At 40.5% G+C, this 18,702-nt stretch overlaps 1 protein-coding gene across 2 annotated transcripts; it reads left to right on the forward strand.

Moving 5' to 3' along the window:
* Positions 1–2,854: 2,854 nt before the first annotated feature.
* Positions 2,855–16,549, forward strand: xpc (xeroderma pigmentosum, complementation group C). 2 transcript variants are annotated; one of them, XM_017468380.3, is made up of 14 exons: positions 2,855–3,187; positions 4,551–4,811; positions 4,926–5,037; positions 5,716–5,800; positions 5,933–6,090; positions 6,804–6,924; positions 7,028–7,117; positions 7,232–8,038; positions 8,472–8,632; positions 8,987–9,068; positions 9,379–9,510; positions 11,706–11,875; positions 13,714–13,807; positions 14,378–16,549. In XM_017468380.3, the coding sequence occupies exons 1-14, from the start codon at positions 3,070–3,072 to the stop codon at positions 14,675–14,677; spliced, it is 2,691 nt and encodes an 896-aa protein (XP_017323869.1). In that variant the 5' UTR covers positions 2,855–3,069; the 3' UTR covers positions 14,678–16,549. The 2 variants fall into 2 exon arrangements, with proteins under 2 accessions (XP_017323869.1, XP_017323870.1); XM_017468381.3 differs by lacking the exons at positions 13,714–13,807; positions 14,378–16,549 and adding an exon at positions 11,508–11,550 and having other exon boundaries at positions 11,706–11,848.
* The last annotated feature ends 2,153 nt before the right edge of the window (positions 16,550–18,702 follow it).

Raw genomic sequence — 18,702 nt, forward strand, 5'->3', positions numbered from 1 at the left:
AACTGAAGCTGGGGGTTAATATGTGCATGATCTTGCTTGTTATTACATGTCTTCTTTTAGATCTAGCAACTTCACAATGTCACAACAAGGACCAAGATCTGAGTTTATTCTGTGCACTGGATTTTACTGTGGAGTTTTTAATGAATATTACATAATAATGATGTATGCTATTAACATCTATTTTTGCTACAAAGGTCTGACCTGCAACTTTCCAGCATTATATTCGTTAATTTGGCAAAAAAAAAAAAAAAAAAAGCGTGGGCATTCACACTTTCTTCTCTTGGCGATTCTCCTGCTGGTTTGTTTTATTGGCAGATATGTAAATTGTGCTTTATAAACAGTTTATCCATTGTCACGTCACAGAAGTTTTATCTTGGCAAATGTGGCAACATGTAGTTGGTGTGAAAGGACTGAGTTAAGTTCAATGCTAGAATGGACAGAATACAAGAAAGAAAACTATGTTAGTTTCATCATTTGAATTACACATTCATTATTAAGTAAATGGAAGTTGTACAGTGCTGTGAAAAAGTATGATTTCTTCTGTTTTTGTGTGTATTCCATACCAAATTATTTCAGAAATGAAAACTAAATCTAAGATAAAAACAAAGGCCGCCTGAGTAAACAGAAAATACAGTTTTTAAATGATAATGTTAGTTATTGAAGCAAAAAAAGTTATTCAATACCAACTGGGTCTGTGTGAAAATATACCACCACCCCCCAAGATGCTATTTCCTCTAATCTATGAAACTGCATATATAATGGGGTTCAGTTGCATGAGACACAACCAGGCCTGATTACTGCAAACCCTGTTCAATCAAATCTACACTTAAATAAAACTTTTTCAACAGCATGAAGTTGGTTAAAAGGTCTTACACAGTAACACACTATGCCAAAGTTAAAATAAATTCCAGAAATGATGAGGGAAAAGGTGATTGAAATACATCAGTCTGGGAAGGGTTACAAAGCTATTTCAAAAGCTCTGGGACTCCAAACAACCACAGTAGTGAACCTGGCCAACCTTTCAAAATTCCTCCAAGAGCACAGCAACCACTCATCCAACAAGTCACAAAAGAGCCAAGGACCTACAGGTCTCTCTTGCACCAATAAAGGTCACTGTTCTTGACTGCACTATCAGAAAGACACTGGGTAAAAATGGCATCCCTGGAAGAGTGGTGAGGTGAAAACCACTGCTAACCCAGAAGAACATTAAGGCTCATCTAAATTTTGCCAAAGCACACCTTGATGACCCACAAACCTTTTATGAGAATGTTCTGTGGATTGATGAGTTGAAAGTGGAACTGTTTGGAAGACGGGTCCCATTACATCGGGCGTAAACCAAACACCAAATTCCACAAAAGAACATCATAGATACGGTCGAGCATGATGGTGGAAGCGTGATGGTGTGGGGATGCGTTGTTGCTTCAGGACCTGAGCAACTTGCATTGACTTTGCTATTGAAGAAATTTCAGAAATTTGACCTGGCTGTAACCTTGACCCTGTTTGGATTCAATTCCAAAATAGAATCAGTTCATCTGCTTTCTACAGTGATAATTCCATATAAATCCTACAAACATTCAACCACTCGTTCTTGAGATATCGCACGAGAATGTCAGACAGACAAATGGGACAGACAGACAACCCGAAAGCTTAATGGTTGTGTCTCAATCAGTTCAGTTCAGTAGCCAGGGCACTGATCAGGGAGTTGGCCAGTGTAAGGGCTGTCTCAATTGCAAAATCCTTCCAGTGCACCGGAACCTTCGCTCCTTAAAAATCCCACTATGCACCGCAAAAACCCGGGAGCATTGATGCTCACTGTGTTCCTTTATTGGAAATGATGCCATGTTTTCTGAAGCCTCTCAGCTCGAAAAAATATTGTTGTTGTTCTCAAATTATTACTTACATTAGCAATTTTAACTTTATTTGACGTTTATATATATACGGTTTGTTTGAGTCTAACAACTTTGAAGTGTTTAATGATTTTTTAAAAAATCCACTAGCTCGCCTACGATCCTGCTTGAAGTACATGACAGAATCATGTGAAACGTGATTAAAGTAACAAATTTATATGACACACAATGTCAGAAAGATATCGGGACATGACTACATAATCATGTCCCCGGGAATTGAGTCATCAGTGTCCCACTGTGTAGTGAGCCAGGGTCATTACCAGTGCCTGAACTACGGAGCTACAGGGCTTACTGAGACCAACCATTGGGTTGGTCTAGTGGCAGGGTGATAAAAAAAAATAAAAATGTGGTCCAGATCTGCTCACAAGGTGGCTTAGTGGTTAGCATGTCCGCCTCACACCTCCAGGGTTCAATTCCCACCGTGGCCCTGTGTGTGGAAGTCTGTTCTCCCTGTGCTGCGGGGGTTTCCTCCGGGTACTCTGGTTTTCTCCCCCAGTCCAAAGACATGCATGGTATGACATGACATGACATGATTGGCATGTCTAAAATGTCTATAGTGTATGAATGGGTGCGAGGTAGCACCCTGTCAAGGGTGTAATTGTGCCCGATGCTCCCTGGGATAGGCTCCAGGTTTACTCGTGACCCTGAAAAGCATAAGCGGTAAGATGAATGGATGGATGGATATTATCCATCTACCACGTTATATACTAAAACTTTTCGGACCGAAGGCAAGTGAACGTAAAACACAAAACAAAATAATGTACAACACCGCACTCTAGTGTTCATAGTTTCTAAGTCTGACGTCTACTCTATGGCTGTATTATAAACCCCTCCCTTGTTCTCTACAAGTGCACTACATTGAGTGTGTTACTAACAACACGCACGTCCTTTGTAGTGCACTACCTCCAAGAAGGCTGGTTGAGATTCAGCCTCTTGCCGAACCGGAAGTGACGTTTGGCGGCATGTTTCAGTGTTATACAAGGACCGAGCGTGTCTTGTTGAATAACTGTGGTTACTGAATGAAGTTACACAAGCAGTCCCACCACACACACACACACACACACACACACACAGAGTGTCTACACTCTGAACGCACCACGTTGTTTTACTCTATGACTTAGTTTCTTGTGAAACGGAAACGGAGTACGAGTCGAGAGCTAATATGGCTAAACGTAAACATCGGGCAGAAGCTGCTGCGACTGAAAAGGACAACACAAAGAAGAAGCTGAGTCAGGCTGTGAAGAAGAGAAAAGCTGCTCCTAAAACGCCGAGTATCAAAGGTAGACAGGAAGATTCAGCCTCGACCATCCCTCATTTTCACTCTATCCAGTGTTTAATATTAGTTCTAAGTTTAGTAAACATTGGTTTCAGGATAGCTTGATGTTATAACTAGTTTACTTGGTACATACATGCTGCAGTGACTGTAAAAGTGACTTCATACTGAACTTTGCGTGCTGTAAAGTTGTTTATTCATTTCAGCAGCTGCACTGTGCAGATGTTCACTTTTGCATGGCTGCTCTTGTGGATCTAACTGTAGTCAGTAGAGTAACTGTGCAGCATGTGTGCAAATAAAATCGTTTCCTCTCTCTCGAGGTACAGTGCACTCCGAGCATGCAAGTGAAGTGATTGAATAGCAGGTCCTTCCCTTCCTTTACTGAAGTTAAGTAAGAGCTGCTTAGGACACGCCCACTATAGGACTGTGCGAGTGGGCGTGTCCCAATGAGATCTTACTTAACATGGGGCTGGGGGGGATGGTGGAGCTCAGAGTGCATTTTTACATAATGTTGGAAACACAAAAACGTAGAACACATGAAAGTTTGTGGGAGAAAAGAGAAAATATCAGGATACATTTGTGCCGTGATATAAAATTTTCCTGACTTTTTGCAAGCAAAATGTCAAACAATAGGTTCAATTAATTATATAAATATATATATATATATATATATATCACATATATCAACATCACTATGAAAGACAGTGTAAAACTATATAAATTGTTTTGCACAGTCTTTCGTAGTGATGTTTGTTGGTAAATGAGACCTTTTAACTGTACTCATGTTCGACGCACATGAATCGAAGAGGGCTTTGGTTGAATGCGTGTTGTGATGACGTCACACGACGCGTCTTGGTCCAAATCTGTGGAAAATCTGCAGTAATTTAGAAAAATCCCAAGCTCTTCCAAATATTGCGGAGTTTGCTTGATTTTGCGTTCATTTCTGCGATGGCAGAATCCTGGAGGGACTGGTTGGGTTGGATTGGATTGGAACATATGTCCAATCAGAACTAATACTGAAATGCCTAACAATGGCCTTTACTATCATGAAAATATGAATGGACATAAATACACATATTGGTTATGCCCCTACTCCCCAGTAAACTATCTAGTTTGAAATGAAGTCAAAAAGGAGTTAAATCACATATTTGAGTACTTTAACGTAATTGTACATGTAACGTACATGTTACCGTGAGTAACAATGAAGTCTGTCAGTGTGCTAGAAGTACTGAACTGAAGACTTTGTTGTTACTACATTACCCACAATGCCCATAGAAAAACAGATTGTGATGTTATTTATTGTATCAGTATCAGTAGCCTGCCATTAATAATGGACTAATATTATTATTCGTGATGCATGTGTTTATCAGACAAGGGTACCAAAGCCAAAAATGTTGCCAAGCCCAGAGGCCAAGCATCGAAAAAGGCACATAAGCCAACAGATGAAAAGAAGAGCAAATACTTCAGCGAGCCATTTAAAGAAGAGCCAGAGGACATCTTTGAGGATTCCAGCATGTCACTTCCAGAGAGTTCTGTGCTGAAGAGCAGTGATTACAAGATGAAAGAAGAGAAAAAAGAAAGTGATATTGAGAGTGACGAGAGCGATGATGAGGATTGGGAGGAGGTGGAAGGTGTGTGTGTTTGTTTCTGTAAAAGTGTGATTGAGAATGAATGTCACTGTTCTTTTCAGTAATTAAGTTCAGAAATGTGTGTGTGTGTGTGTGTGTGTGTATGCTTTTTCTCAGAACTGGCAGGCCCATTAGCCCCAACAGAGGCAGACCAAGAACCTGCAGTTCCTTCTCAACCTGTGGAAATTGAGATCGAGACAGCTGAGGCCAGGCACAAGAGACAGAAAAAGTGTGTGTGTGAGAGTGAGAGAGAGAGAGTGAGAGAGAGAGAGAGAGAGAGTGTGTGTGTCTGTGGCTGGTAAATGAGGCATCTCCTAATGTGGCTCCTTGAATATTATGAATTAAGTTTGGGTTGATTAAAACTTAAAGCGTTTTGAAAACCCTTTAAAAAATCAATATTGAATAATAAATCACTTGATGCAGCAGTTTCCAGAAAATGTCATTAGAGAACAGAAAAAGGCACAGAAGCTGGTCTACCTTCATCACGAAATCCATATTCTATAAATATGCAAATTAAAACGGTTATTTTAATGGCCTGTATGTGCATATTGGAGGATGATTGGCTTTTATATTTTATGATGCAATAACTCTTGCTTGCCACATGTTTAATGCTAAGCCTGGTTTTCCGGTTAGATTTTCAACTCTGTCATATTTCTTACAGGAATACAACACTTTGACCACTTAAATTAATTCCCTAAATGGATTTAATAGTAAAGATATTTTTATGAAATAGAAAACTACGTTTTACTCATTTCCTAAAATCTATGGTAAGACAAAAGGTTGCACTCCAGAGCCAAGCGACACGTTTTTGACAGTATCCATTTCCTGTCACACTGTCAGACAATAGAATGAGTAGGTGTCAGTGATTGACAGCTGGAAGACATGTTACTGTGGTGATTGTTTCCAGGGAGAAGATCCAAGCTGAATTTGAGATTTACCTGCGCAGAATGATGAAACGTTTCAACAAGGGGATACAGGAGGATACACACAAGGTGTGTGTGTGCATATTTGTGCATGACTGGCATTACTTGTCTGGTATTTGACTTTCATGTTATGACCATTTTGTTGACATATTCATGATGCCTGATGTTTCATCACATTGTTGTCATTTCTCTGTCACTCAGGTTCATCTCTTATGTTTATTGGCTAGCGGACTGTTCCGGAACCGCCTGTGCTGTGAGCCTGACCTATTGGCCATCACTTTGTCTTTAGTTCCCACCCACTTCACCAAAGTTATTAAAAAACGTATCAACACTGTTTATCTGGAGGGTCTTCTGAAGTGGTGAGAACATGGAGGACCTTATTGTGGAAAAAATTAAAGGAGCAGTTTGTAATTTGTTTGCAAGGTGAATCGCAATTACAGTGAAACCACTCATTGGCTCCCAAGTGGCACCAAAGAAAAGTGTTCACTCTTTTGTCTGGCGATCACGAGATTGAATCCAGACGATGCCACAGCTGTCAGTGGCTGGGGGTCCAGGAGAGCAAAATTGGCTGTCCGCTGTCAATCAGGGCAACAATACTGAAAACCTGTAAGCTCATGTATGTGGAAGAGAGCAGTTAGTGCTTTCCTCCAAAGTTGACTGGCTTCACATGTCTCGCTAACCTTCACCTTCCCTGTTTGCTAGCTGTCGTGTGAAAGGTAGAGCTAGCTAGTGGGTGGGAAATGGTAAATGACCAAATTGGGAGAAAATGGAGTAAAACAGTTCCCCTTCACCACAAATCAATTGATATGTTTACTGACATAATGTGCAAGAATGAGTGTGATCTGCTTTGTCTAGGGATATGGATAAATTCCAGGCTGAAAAAACATAAATGGAAGCTTTACTATGACGGTGTTGGGGATTTTCTAAAGTATGTTTGAAATTACATGATTAATACAGGTCTAGAAGCAACTTAAAAATTTGCAAACTGCACCTTTAAGCCCTGCCTCATTCTAACTGTTCTTAAATATTTGAATCTTAGAGCTAATTTTACATATTTGCTTGCTGCTCACAGGTTTAAGGTGACATTCACACTAAACCCCGCCCTCCCTGAAGAGAAGGACGTGGGACTGCGTAAGCTGCTGGAGAGACGTTTGGGAAGTCTGTCAGCACGTGATCATCAGGAGATGACCTATGTGAGAGACATTTGGGCCTTGCCAAAATATTTTGGTACACACATACATATACTGTATATATATATTGGTGTATGTGTTCACACAAACAATGATTTTTTTCTAGCTGTTCCTGCTGGTGCTGAGGTCACTGCACCTCTACTGTCGATTGGTGCTCTCATTACAGCCAATACCCCTCAAACCTTCAACAAACATGGTAAATTTGTATGTGTGTGTATCCACTTTTTTTTTTTGATTGATAGGGATGTGTGAGCTCAAATGCATTTCAGCATTAATGAACTAGTTAAATGTGTTGTATTTTTCCCTTCAGGATAAAGCACCCACCTCCAGTAGTAGTTCTTCTAAAGTCAAATCTAATGAAGCTGATAAAAAGCCACCAGAACCAAAAGTTTCCCCTGGGTCCAAACGCCCATCTACCCTAAGTATTGAGGGGCAACCGAAGAGGGGAGGAAAGAGACAAAAAAGGAATGTTGCGGATCGAGGGGACAAAGAGAAAGAAGCAGTAGGGGGACAAAGGCCAAAAAACACCAAAAGAAGGAGTATCGCATCCAAAGTGTCATATAAAGAAGTGAGCAGTGACGAGGAGGATGAGCTTAGTGATGGGGAGGAGTATAAGCCGACAAGAGAGGATGAAAGCGATGACTCGGATTGTGATGCAAAAAGGTCAAACAGGTATTCAAACGCTAAGGGAAAGGGCAAAAGTCAGGCTCCACTACGCTCCAGCAAGCCCCAGAAGAGAACAAAGAAGGAGGAGGAGGAAGAAACAGACGAAGAAGAAGAACAGATAAAAGGGAAAAAGCAGTATGGGAGAAGGAGGCAAGTAAAAGGAGATGATGAATGGATAGAGGTGTACCTGAAAGGGGCAAAGAGATGGATATGTGTTGATGTTGATCAAGGGGTGGGGCAACCGGAACGCTGCTCCAATAAGGCTACTCAGCCAATTACGTACGTAGTGGGTGTAGATGAAGACGGTTACCTGAAAGACGTGAGCAGCAGATACGACCCCACCTGGCTCACGTCGTCACGGAGACGACGTATCAACTCAGACTGGTGGGAGGAGACGTTAAGCTTCTATGCGTGTCCCGATAATAAACAAAAGCAGGAAGAAGACAAAGAGGTACAAGAAGACAACAAGAATGTGCATATATTCATGCATTAATTGCTTATAAGATTTAACTTTATTACTTTATCACAGAAGGTGAAATCTTTAACTGGTTTAGCATAGCAATTTTTTTTTTTATTACAAGCCCGCCAAGCAACAGTTTGACTGAATCCTAAATGTCCTTCTAGTCACTATGTATACTCAGTCAGGGGTTGTTGATGTAGTACCTATGTATGGCTAATACAGTATACAATTTAAATCCAGTTTCTCTTAAACACAGATTGTTTATGGACACTTTAAACTGATATATTTCACAGATTCACGTGTGTTTAATTACATGGCCCCCTTTTTCACTTACTCACTCTCTCTCTCTCTCTCTCTCTCTCTCTCTCTCTCTCTCTCTCTCTCTCTGTCTCTGTAAACACACATGGTTGTTTCTCCACCGAAGCTGCAGGACAAGTTGATTGGTAAGCCATTGCCAAAAGTGATATCGGAGTACAAAAACCATCCTCTGTATGCACTAGAGAGGCACCTGCTGAAGTACGAGGCACTGTACCCCCCCACTGCCGCCATTTTGGGCTACTGTCGAGGAGAAGCTGTCTATTCACGGTAAAGTCTGTGTGTGTGAACGTGCAAGGGCTGCTGGGCTTGTAGAATGGGACACGTGACTGCATGATAAAGCCCTTCAGATGAGAACACGGTTAAAGCACAGATAATGCCACCTTGACTTCGTACTAGTACACAGTTCATGGACCTGGATAACTAAAAACCTTCAGACACATTTGAGACCCTAATTAGGATTTGATTTGAGTAACAGTTCAGTGCCGCACGTTAGGACCTCATGTGGACGATAGTATTTCAGTTGTAATGCTGATGCGTGTAATGACGTAGAAGAGTACACAACTGCACATGTATTTGTATGTATTAGTCAGCTCTAATGATGTGTTTGTGTGGCATTTTCAGAGATTGTATCCACACACTGCATTCCAGAGACATCTGGTTAAAGAAAGCGCGTACTGTCCGACTCGGGGAGGAGCCTTACAAGGTGACAAAACAAGCACCCCGTTCCCCTTCAGACATCAACTGTGTTGGAAATTTTACTGTCAGAATGTAACGTCAAAGAAATTAGTGCAATTTGAAATGCATCTCATGGTTAAAGGAGAAGATAGTCTTTTATTTTTTTGCATTTGGGTTCATTGTTAGTCACTAATATACTGAGGAAAAGGAGCTTCATGCATAAAAATAAAAATGGAAAAATATAATTGTTTCTTATTCAACCCTGCATTCAAATTCAACTTAATAAAAGCAATTCTAGTGCTATGGCTAAAATGTGTTTGCGCCACCTGTTGGTTCAGATGGTAAAGGGCTGCTCCAACCACTCACGGAAAGCCAGGAGGATGTCTGAGAACAAGGATAAAAAGGACCTGGGCCTGTTCGGCCACTGGCAAACCGAAGAGTACCAGCCTCCCGCAGCCATCAATGGCAAGGTGAGCATGATAGAATGAGAGAGACTTTTATTGGCCAGGTAAGATTTCACCTACAACGAACTTAACTTGGCATTTACTCCTATAACTGATGCCATAGCAGGAAGAGTTGCTACCTCAGTGCTCCAGGGTCCCCAGTTCAATAGGGTTACTGTCTGTGTAGAGTTTTACATGTTCTCCTCAAGTCTGCATAGGTTTAGCTAAATTGCCCCTGGATCAACCACGAACCTATCCAAACACAGCGATTACTGAAGAATGAATGAAGGAGTTGCTCTTTTTACACTGAATAAGTTAAAAACAAAGGAAAGAAGACTTTAAAAAATAAAGTACAAATTTGGATATACCTATAAAGATAAATATGCAAAGATAAATATAGATGTGTACAGACTGATCAGACGAAATAAACTTTGTGTCATGATAAAACATTTTATACCACAGTGTGATTGAGTTTTCCAATCTGCTCAGGCAGTAGTTCCAGCTGTACCATAAATCACAGGTATTTCTCACGAATACACAGGGACTTGCATGGTGATCACTCCACATGATCAAAGCCTTATAATCAACAGATTTTTTTAAATGTTGTTCGATAAAGAAAATGTATAATTATTGTTTGTACATAAATGTCTCCTAAAAAACAATCACTGTGGTATAAGTGGAATAAGACTTCGGACCATGCTGATGTGCGAAAATAATACATTTCAGGGTGGTGACAGTTCTTTGCTTCATGAAACGCCAATAATCCCACGCCATTATTTTAGTATAACAGTAAAGTCCATCGTGTGTTATTCCTCACATGGCATGCTAATATGTGCAAATGTAACTATATGTACAGTTTTACATGAATTTACATACCCTTTGCAGAATCTGTAAAATGTTAAATAATTTTAAAAAGAGGGATCATTAAAAGTACATTTTGTTTTTATTTAGTATTGCCCTGAACAAGCTGTTTCACATAACAGATGTTTACATGTAGTACAAAACATAATAATAACTGAAATTACACAAAGGAACCAGTTCAAAAATGGTAAATGGCACACTTATATAGCTGTTTTATCCAAAGCGCTTTACACTGTGTCTCATTCAGCCATTCACACACACACACTCACACACCAATGGTAGCAGAGCTGCCATGCAAGGTGCTAACTTGCCATCCGGAGCAACTTGGGGTTCAGTATCTTGCCCAAGGACACTTCGGCATGTGGAGTCATGTGGGCCGGGAATTGAACCGCCGACCCTACGATTAGTGGATTAGTGGACAACCCGCTCAACCACCTGAGCCATGGCCGCTCCAAAAATGTACTTAAAAAAAAAGAAAAGTTATGTGATAGTTGTTCATGAGTCCCTTGTTTGTCCTGAGCAGTTAAACTGCCCACTGGTCTTCAGAAAAATCCTCCAGGTCCTGCACATTCTTTGCTTTTCCAGAACCTTCTGCATATTTGACCCCTTTCCAACAGCGGCTCTATGATTCTGAGATCTATCTTTTCACACTGAGGACAACTGAGGGACTCGTACACAACTATTACAAAAGGTGCACACGTTCATTGATGCTCAAGAAGGCAACACGATACATTAAGAGCCAGGGGGTGTAAACTTTTGAACAGGATGATCGGTTTAAATTGTTATTTTGTTCAAAGATCTTTTTCATTTAGTACTGCCATTCAGAAGCTAAATGAGATATTTACATGTTTCCCAGAAGACAACATAATAACAAGAAGGCAGTACTAAATCAAAAGCAAAATATGATCTCTCTTATTAATTTTCTTTATTGTTTATATGTATTATTTATATGTATATATTTTTTTATTATTAACATTTTGCAGATTCCGCAAGGGGTATGTAAATTTATGAGCACAACTGTACATGATTTATGAATACTGTGTCATATACTGTGTGAGAGAATATTAGTTTGTTACCCAGTGTGGTAATTCAGCAATGTGTGGGTTGGCGTGAATGAAGTTTTTCCAGACTGTTACTGAGCTTCTTGTTTCCTGTTTTTATAGTCTGATGTCTTGACACTGAAGGAGATGGATGTTAGGGCTGCTGGTGTGTAGTCATTAAGATTTGTGATTATTGACCTTTTTTTGGCACTTGTGAAGCAAGCAGGAGCAATGTAAAGGGCTAAAGATTGGTGATGTGTGTGTGTGTGTGTGTGTGTGTGTGTGTGTGTGTGTGTGTGCGCGTGTGTGTGTCTACTGCAGATTCCACGTAACGAATTTGGAAACGTGTACATGTTTCAACCATGCATGTTGCCAGTGGGGTGTGTGCACGTGCATCTGCCTAATCTGAACAGAGTGGCTCGAAAACTCGACCTGGACTGTGCTCCTGCAGTAACAGGCTTCGATTTCCATGGAGGACACTCACATGCTGTGTAAGTGTGTGTGTGTGGGGATTGGGGGGGGGGGGGGGGGGGGTATTAAGAATATTAATTGAAATGACAACTCGTGCTGCAAACATACGGAACTTGCAGAAAGGAAGAGGTGTTTCTGGAGGATCAGATCCAGAGCGATTTATGGGTATGCTTGTGTAATTGAAGTACAAATATTTCCTTATGCTGGTGTAGTTTAGAGAGTTAGACTCTATTTGTATACTGATTTTGACACTGTCATCTTGACAGCGCTTCAGAAATCTAGGTGTATATTCAGATCCCTAATGAGCAAACCAGAGGTGACAGTGGTATGGAAAAACTCCCTGAAATGACAAAGAAGAATTCTTAAGAGGAACCAGACCCAAATGAAAACTCATCCTCTACTGGGTGACACCTGATACTGAGATTCTGAGCATTACTGTATACATTCATATAGAGAAATGACAAATAATGTTGAAGCGATGCAGGCTTATGGGTATACAGTCATGTGAAAAAATAAGTGGAACTTTTTTGAGATATTTAGACAAGCAAACATTGGATCCTCTTTGAAAGACTGCCTATTAATGAAGTTGATATACTTGAACAAAACCACAAGGAAAATGAGCTTTTTCAATTATTTATTCAACAGAAATATCAACGGACGTGATACTCGTCTATAAAAATAATAGAATTGTCCTTGCTGTTCAAATACATTCGAAGGGGACGTGCATGTGTGAAATAAGTTCTTCTTAAGGGGTGTTTTAAATAATATGTGTATGAATAGACTTCTATAGACTGCTGATTATTAAAAACATTATGAGAGACAATATGAGACTCGGCCAGAAGTAGGCAGAATGTAGCAGTTAAGATTTGCTTTAAAAATGAAGCGTATCTTTGCTTTAACAGAAAATAAGCACTTAAAGGGATAGTTCACAAAAAATTTTGATTCCGTCATCAGTTACTCACCCTCATGTCGTAAGACTTTCGTTTATCTTCGGAACACAAATGAAGACATTTGAAGGAAACCTGGGAGATTTCTGTTCCTCCATTTATAGTCCAAGTAACCAAAACTTTCAAGCTCCAAAAAGTTCATAAAGGCATCGTAAAAGTAATCCGTGTGACTCCAGTGGTTTAATCCCAGTTTTATGAAGCGATACGAATGCTTTGTGTGCGCAAAAAAACTCAAATGAAGTCTTTATTCACTAATTGACGTCCGCTCTGGCGATACAACGGGAGCCGGAAGCACAGCACTGTTTACAGCAGAGGAAGAGGGACGCTGTACACAAACAGAGTCACATAGAACAATCTTTGTAACAAAGATGTCTGCAGATTTCGACGCATGCATGGTGGTTCTCTCGTGAGAGAAGATCTATAAGATTTTTGTTTTTTATTGCGCACACAAAGCATTCGAATCGCTTCATAAAGCATTCGTATCGCAAACATAAACTTTTACGATGCCTTTATGAACTTTTTGGAGCTTGAAAGTTTTGGTTACTTGGACTATAAATGGAGGAACAGAAATCTCCCCGGTTTCATTTGTGTTCCGAAGATGAACGAAAGTCTTATGGGTTTGGAAGGACATGAGGGTGAGTAATTGATGACAGAATTTGAATTTTTGGGTGAACTATCCCCTTAAGACCCTGTTTAAGAAGTGCATGAACTGTTTCATTCCATTTGAGTGTTCTCCAACCAGAGTGTTGCATGTAAATGTTAATGTAAATGCTATATTTTTGTTGTGATTGTGTTCACAGTGAATTTGCATCTGTTTCTGTCGGTGCATCTGTATTTGTATTTTTACGCGTTTGCAGCATGTTGGTGAAATGATTTTGCAGTTGCGTGATTTCAGTTTCATTGTGCCGCAGAACTGACGGCTACATCATCTGTAAGGAGCACGAAGAGATTCTGAAAGCTGCCTGGGAAAACGAGCAAGAGATTCAAAGGAAGAAGGAAAAAGAGGTGTGTGTGTGCGCGCATCTGTGTATGTGCGTGTCTGCGTTTGCATCTTTGTGTGTGTGTGGTTTAATTGTGTTGTGTTATAAGAGCAGTTTTGCTCCAGTCTGTAATATATGAGTGTCTGCACAAAGTTTGACTGACTCATCCTTTATGAAAGTTCATTATTAAAATGAGAACATATGGATTGTTTCAGCACACACTGTAATACACACAGTAATATGGATTACTTTGAGACTCCCTGCTTTCCCTGTGTGGCTTTGATGAATGTAATTTTGCCCACCACAGCCTTGTGATGTATTATAATGTCTGCACAATGGAATCCATAAGCAATGCGCTGTTTAAGAGATTAATGGTGTTTAACTTAAGAGTGGGAGCAATTATTTAATCTTTTATTTAATGCTCGCTATGAATATGTATGATGTGTGGGGGTTTTTTTGGGTTGTGTTTTTTTTTTTTTTTTTGTAGGAATCCAGACCAATCCATAAATTTTAAAATGACTGTTGAAACTTTTGGCCTTATGTTTGCGTCTACAGGTTGTTTATCATGCTGTTTGTGTTTTGCCTGTTGAAACAGAAGCGTGAGAAGCGAGCATTGGCTAACTGGAAGCTGCTGGTGAAAGGGCTGCTGATTAAAGAGCGGCTGCAGCGGCGTTACGGACAGCAGGGCGTGGCCAAGGACACGGGCATTGCGGAAGGATTCTCATCTGGAGAGGAGGACGAAGGTGGAGCTCACACGGCTCCCCCATCTCTGGCTGTTTCATGGCCACAGAACAGGCAGGAGGAGAAGGAAGAGGGAGGAGCTAAAAAGTCTGTCAGTAAGAGAGAGAGGCGTGGCCAGCACAAACATCTCTTCCCTTTTGAAAAACGTGTGTAATGTGATTATTCTTGCTTACGTCCTCTTTCTCTCTGTACTTCAGTCGCAGCGTTCTTTGCGCGTCTCTGTTTACAGGGCTAAAGTTGCATGACATGGATGCCTTGTAACAAGTGCGTCTTTTGTTTCTTTAGTCTCTTTCCTTGCCACTTAGCCTGTTTAATTAAAGGGAAACAAACCAACCAATTATCACATGTAAGAAATTTAACACACTTCCATGAACGGAAAATCTGTTTACCAAAACCTCACTTACAATGGAGGTCTAAGGGAAGCTATTGCATTTCATGAATGAAAATTCTAAACAATAACCGTTATATTCTAACGATAAAGGTCTTCGGATGTGCGAGACATTGATGAGCAAGACATTGATGAGCAAGAGAATATTTATCAAGCCGTTTATAAGGCAGTTTTATTCATTTTTATAAAACTGAATAAATACAGTAAAAGTAATTCTCATTTAGTTAGACTGTGAAACAGTCTTTGTGATCCATGTGAATGGCGGTAGAACCAAAACACTTCCATTTTTTAAAAAATACATTGGCAACATTGGTCATTTCCTCTGAAACGGGAGTACCACCTCAAAAAGAAAGAATTATACCGATTTTGAGCTTCACTTACGAATATGTTAGACTGAAGAATTCATGAAAGTGTTCAACAAAAAAAAAACTGTTTATCGAGTGCCCCAAAAATTGCGCTTGGACAAGTGAGTTTCAACTAAACAGCTTTTCTTCATATGTGGAAGCCTGGAAAAATTCTTGTCTGTGGTAATTGAACATACAATACAGATGTGGTAGAAAGAGGCTAGGTTAAAAACATCGCCAATAAACTGTACGTTCGCTGCTAGTGTTTCTGGAGTTTAAGGGCTGTTGTGTTGCGAGTCTTACTAAATACAATGCTTTAAGTCTGTATTTTCAGTGAGTACAGGATGTATTACTGGCTGTGTGCACAACATCCAACTTCCTCTTCCTTCACCAAATCCCTCCACTGTTCCAGCGACTGGAGGCCAGTAATGTGTCTGTGTTTCTCCATAAACCCATATTACTCAATAGCTACTGCCATTAAGTATCTGTTTTTTCTTATTCTTTTTGCCTAAAAACTAGTCTTCTAAGAAGCCTGATGGATCATTCTTCCAAAATATGTACCGTATAAATGTTTAATCTTTGATATACTGCGTTCTTATAATCACTATGCCGAGTTAATCTCAGAGCTACAGAATATTTGCTTCAGCATTCATCTATATCCTGTACCTGTAAAATCTGCTTTACAATCCATGCTCATTAAGACATGTAAGGCTCTTACTGTAATAATCTTGTAATTGACTGATGTTGATTTTTCACTCTTACAGAAATGTTTTTATCCAGGGATATTTTTTGGAAAACATTTATAAAAAAAAAAAAGAAAGAAAGAAAGAAAAAAAAAACTTGAATAAATAAATCATATTTGGTATGTAAGTGCCTGTGAGTCCTATTCATGAACGTTTTCTGTCTCCATCCACAGTCTGATGAGTTAAAAGCATACAGGACGTTCAATGCACCAGAGTTCCTGAATTTAATTAGCTTAATTACCCCATAATGCTATAATTTCATACAACCATCACCAGAAGTATTGACACCCATAATTCAATCACCTCTAAGAAAAATCATTTTCATAAGAACTTGAATATTTTCTTGAACACCTGTTGTTCAATATTTTATACTAAAAAAAAAATACTTCAGACTTCAACTAGACTTCAAATATAACCAAGTCGTACAATTATACAGTAGTAGGTTATGGGTTTTACATCTATCACCTGATCTAACTTGTGAAAATAATCCTTCATTCTACAACGGGTTAAATCCGCTGTGTTGATGCTCAAATCAGTGCACCGTAATCGGTAACTTTGATGTAGTTCTTGGCTTGCAACCTAAATCGCTCTCTATGGAACACCTAGTGAACTGCATATAGTGCAGAATCCTTATCCAATCCTCAGCAGTGCACTCTTCAACAGTCATGCATTTGAGACCGGGCCGTTGACTCAGCGGGACCCGGAAGTGACGTCACGCACTAAGCCCCCGCTTGTATGTTTCGCTGTGCAGCGGCTCGGCTAGCTGAACAGGAGCACTCCTAACGTCTGGATAAAGCAGAAGTCGAGTGCTTTCTCGTGGCATTCTGGTAGGTGAAATAAAATAAAAAAATAAAAGTCGGTGTGTTTGTGGAGAAGGTGGGTTTTCACGTGTTTAGCACGTGACTTCATGGACAGTTGTAAAACGGCCTTGTTTACATGCGAGTCCCCGGGCTGAAGTGCGAGCTGACGGCGGCGGAGCTCGGGTTCATCCGGGGAGGAAACGAGCTTTTATTTTATTCCGAGCTCACAGATTGTTTTTATTATTTGTTTTAAACAACAAAAAAGAAAACCCCCAAATATATATGCCTTCTCGTGTTCAGTTGATTTGATGCTGGGTGAAAACAGGGTCGTATGTGTTTACATGTTTATCTAACAGCCAGCCTCCTGCGTATCCGCTACTTTAGCTAACGCTGGCTAAGCTAGCTTTTTGAAGTTAGCCAACAATGCAGCGTCCGAGACTATAAACAACCCCAACTAACGAGTTCAGCTCGGCGGTTTCCAGCCTCCTGTCTCTCCCCGCCCTGACGGACTGAAGTTGTAATCTCTCACCGAGCACTTTGTGTTATTCTGCGCGTCACCATGTGCTGTGGGTTATTAATAGTAGTGAGAGGAATGCACAGCGAGTTGTTATTCGTATCTGGAAAACCTCGTCTTGAGCTGGATGACTGATCGTCTTCAGTTCAGACAGATCTCTTTCTCCATCCGGGGTGCTTGTGGCTCCGATTTAACAGCAGTCCGTGATCAGAGTCAACGTTGTACACAGAGACATGGGCGAGCTTTGGTAGCGGTCACAACAACTAACATGAGCTAATCTTTCTTGTGATCTCTTGCCCTGTTTCCGGTCGCGTTTAATCCGTTAAACCGCAGCAGAGCTTTTTGTCTTTGGGCCGTTTGTGCGTTTCGACCATCTGCGACCTGAGAACGATCAGACGTGAGAAAACGACCTCCAAAACAACTCGCCCTTAACACCCACACTTTTAACATCCAAGTGGGAAGTACACAAGGCCCGTGTTTCTGTAGATAAGACCAATAAAAATACCTTGACCAACAGCTGTGGGTGAGTGACGTTGATCCAGAGATAAACATAAACACACAGAGCTGCACCAAATGAGCCAGAAATCCTCATTATTCATCAAAAGTATCCGCTGTAGAGATTGTGCCCTTGCAACGATGTGCAAGTTTATTATATTCGACATCCAGTCTATCTACACTTGTTCCTAGACTTGGGGCCACCACTGTTGTGCTGAAAGTATCATGTAAAGCAGTGCCAGTATTCTCGTGGTTTCTCATGATGTAATCTGTTTGATTCGAACCCGGGTCTGTTTGCCCTCTAGGTGCTGCTCATTTAGGCACACGGCAAACGCGTTCACGTGCGGACCAGAATAACCAGTCTGAGACCCGGTCCAAGCCAGGCGGTCTCGGTCCACTTCCAGGTGCGCCCCAGTACGATTCAGTTACAGCGCTAAAGAGATTCGACTCCGAATCAAGATTTGGACAGATTTGGACTGAGACATGTCATGTGACGTCATCACGACGCGTATTCAGCTAAAACCCTCTTCGATTCATGTGCGTCGAACACAAGTACAGCTAAAAGATCTCATTTATCAACAAACACTGCAAAGACAATTTCAATAGCTATTTCGCTAATTCAATCAGTTTTCCACAAAAGTTGCATCGCAAATTTTGAAAACAAAGCCGCAGCGAAATTGAGCGTTTTTGGCCGCAACAGTCACAAAGAACTCTGTGAAATCCTGTCCGGACTGGTTATGTGCAGTATAAAACCAACCAAGCCAAAAGTGTATACTGTATTTTCACACTGATTCAGACTCAGACAGACAAATGAAATGTGAAAGCAGTTTAAAAAAAAAAACAGCAAACAAAATTCTCAAGCCAAAGCAGTGCTGTGTTCAGAAACTGACTCTGA

This window comes from Ictalurus punctatus, chromosome 5 (assembly GCF_001660625.3).
Source record: "Ictalurus punctatus breed USDA103 chromosome 5, Coco_2.0, whole genome shotgun sequence".
NCBI classification, from domain to species: Eukaryota; Metazoa; Chordata; class Actinopteri; order Siluriformes; family Ictaluridae; genus Ictalurus; species Ictalurus punctatus.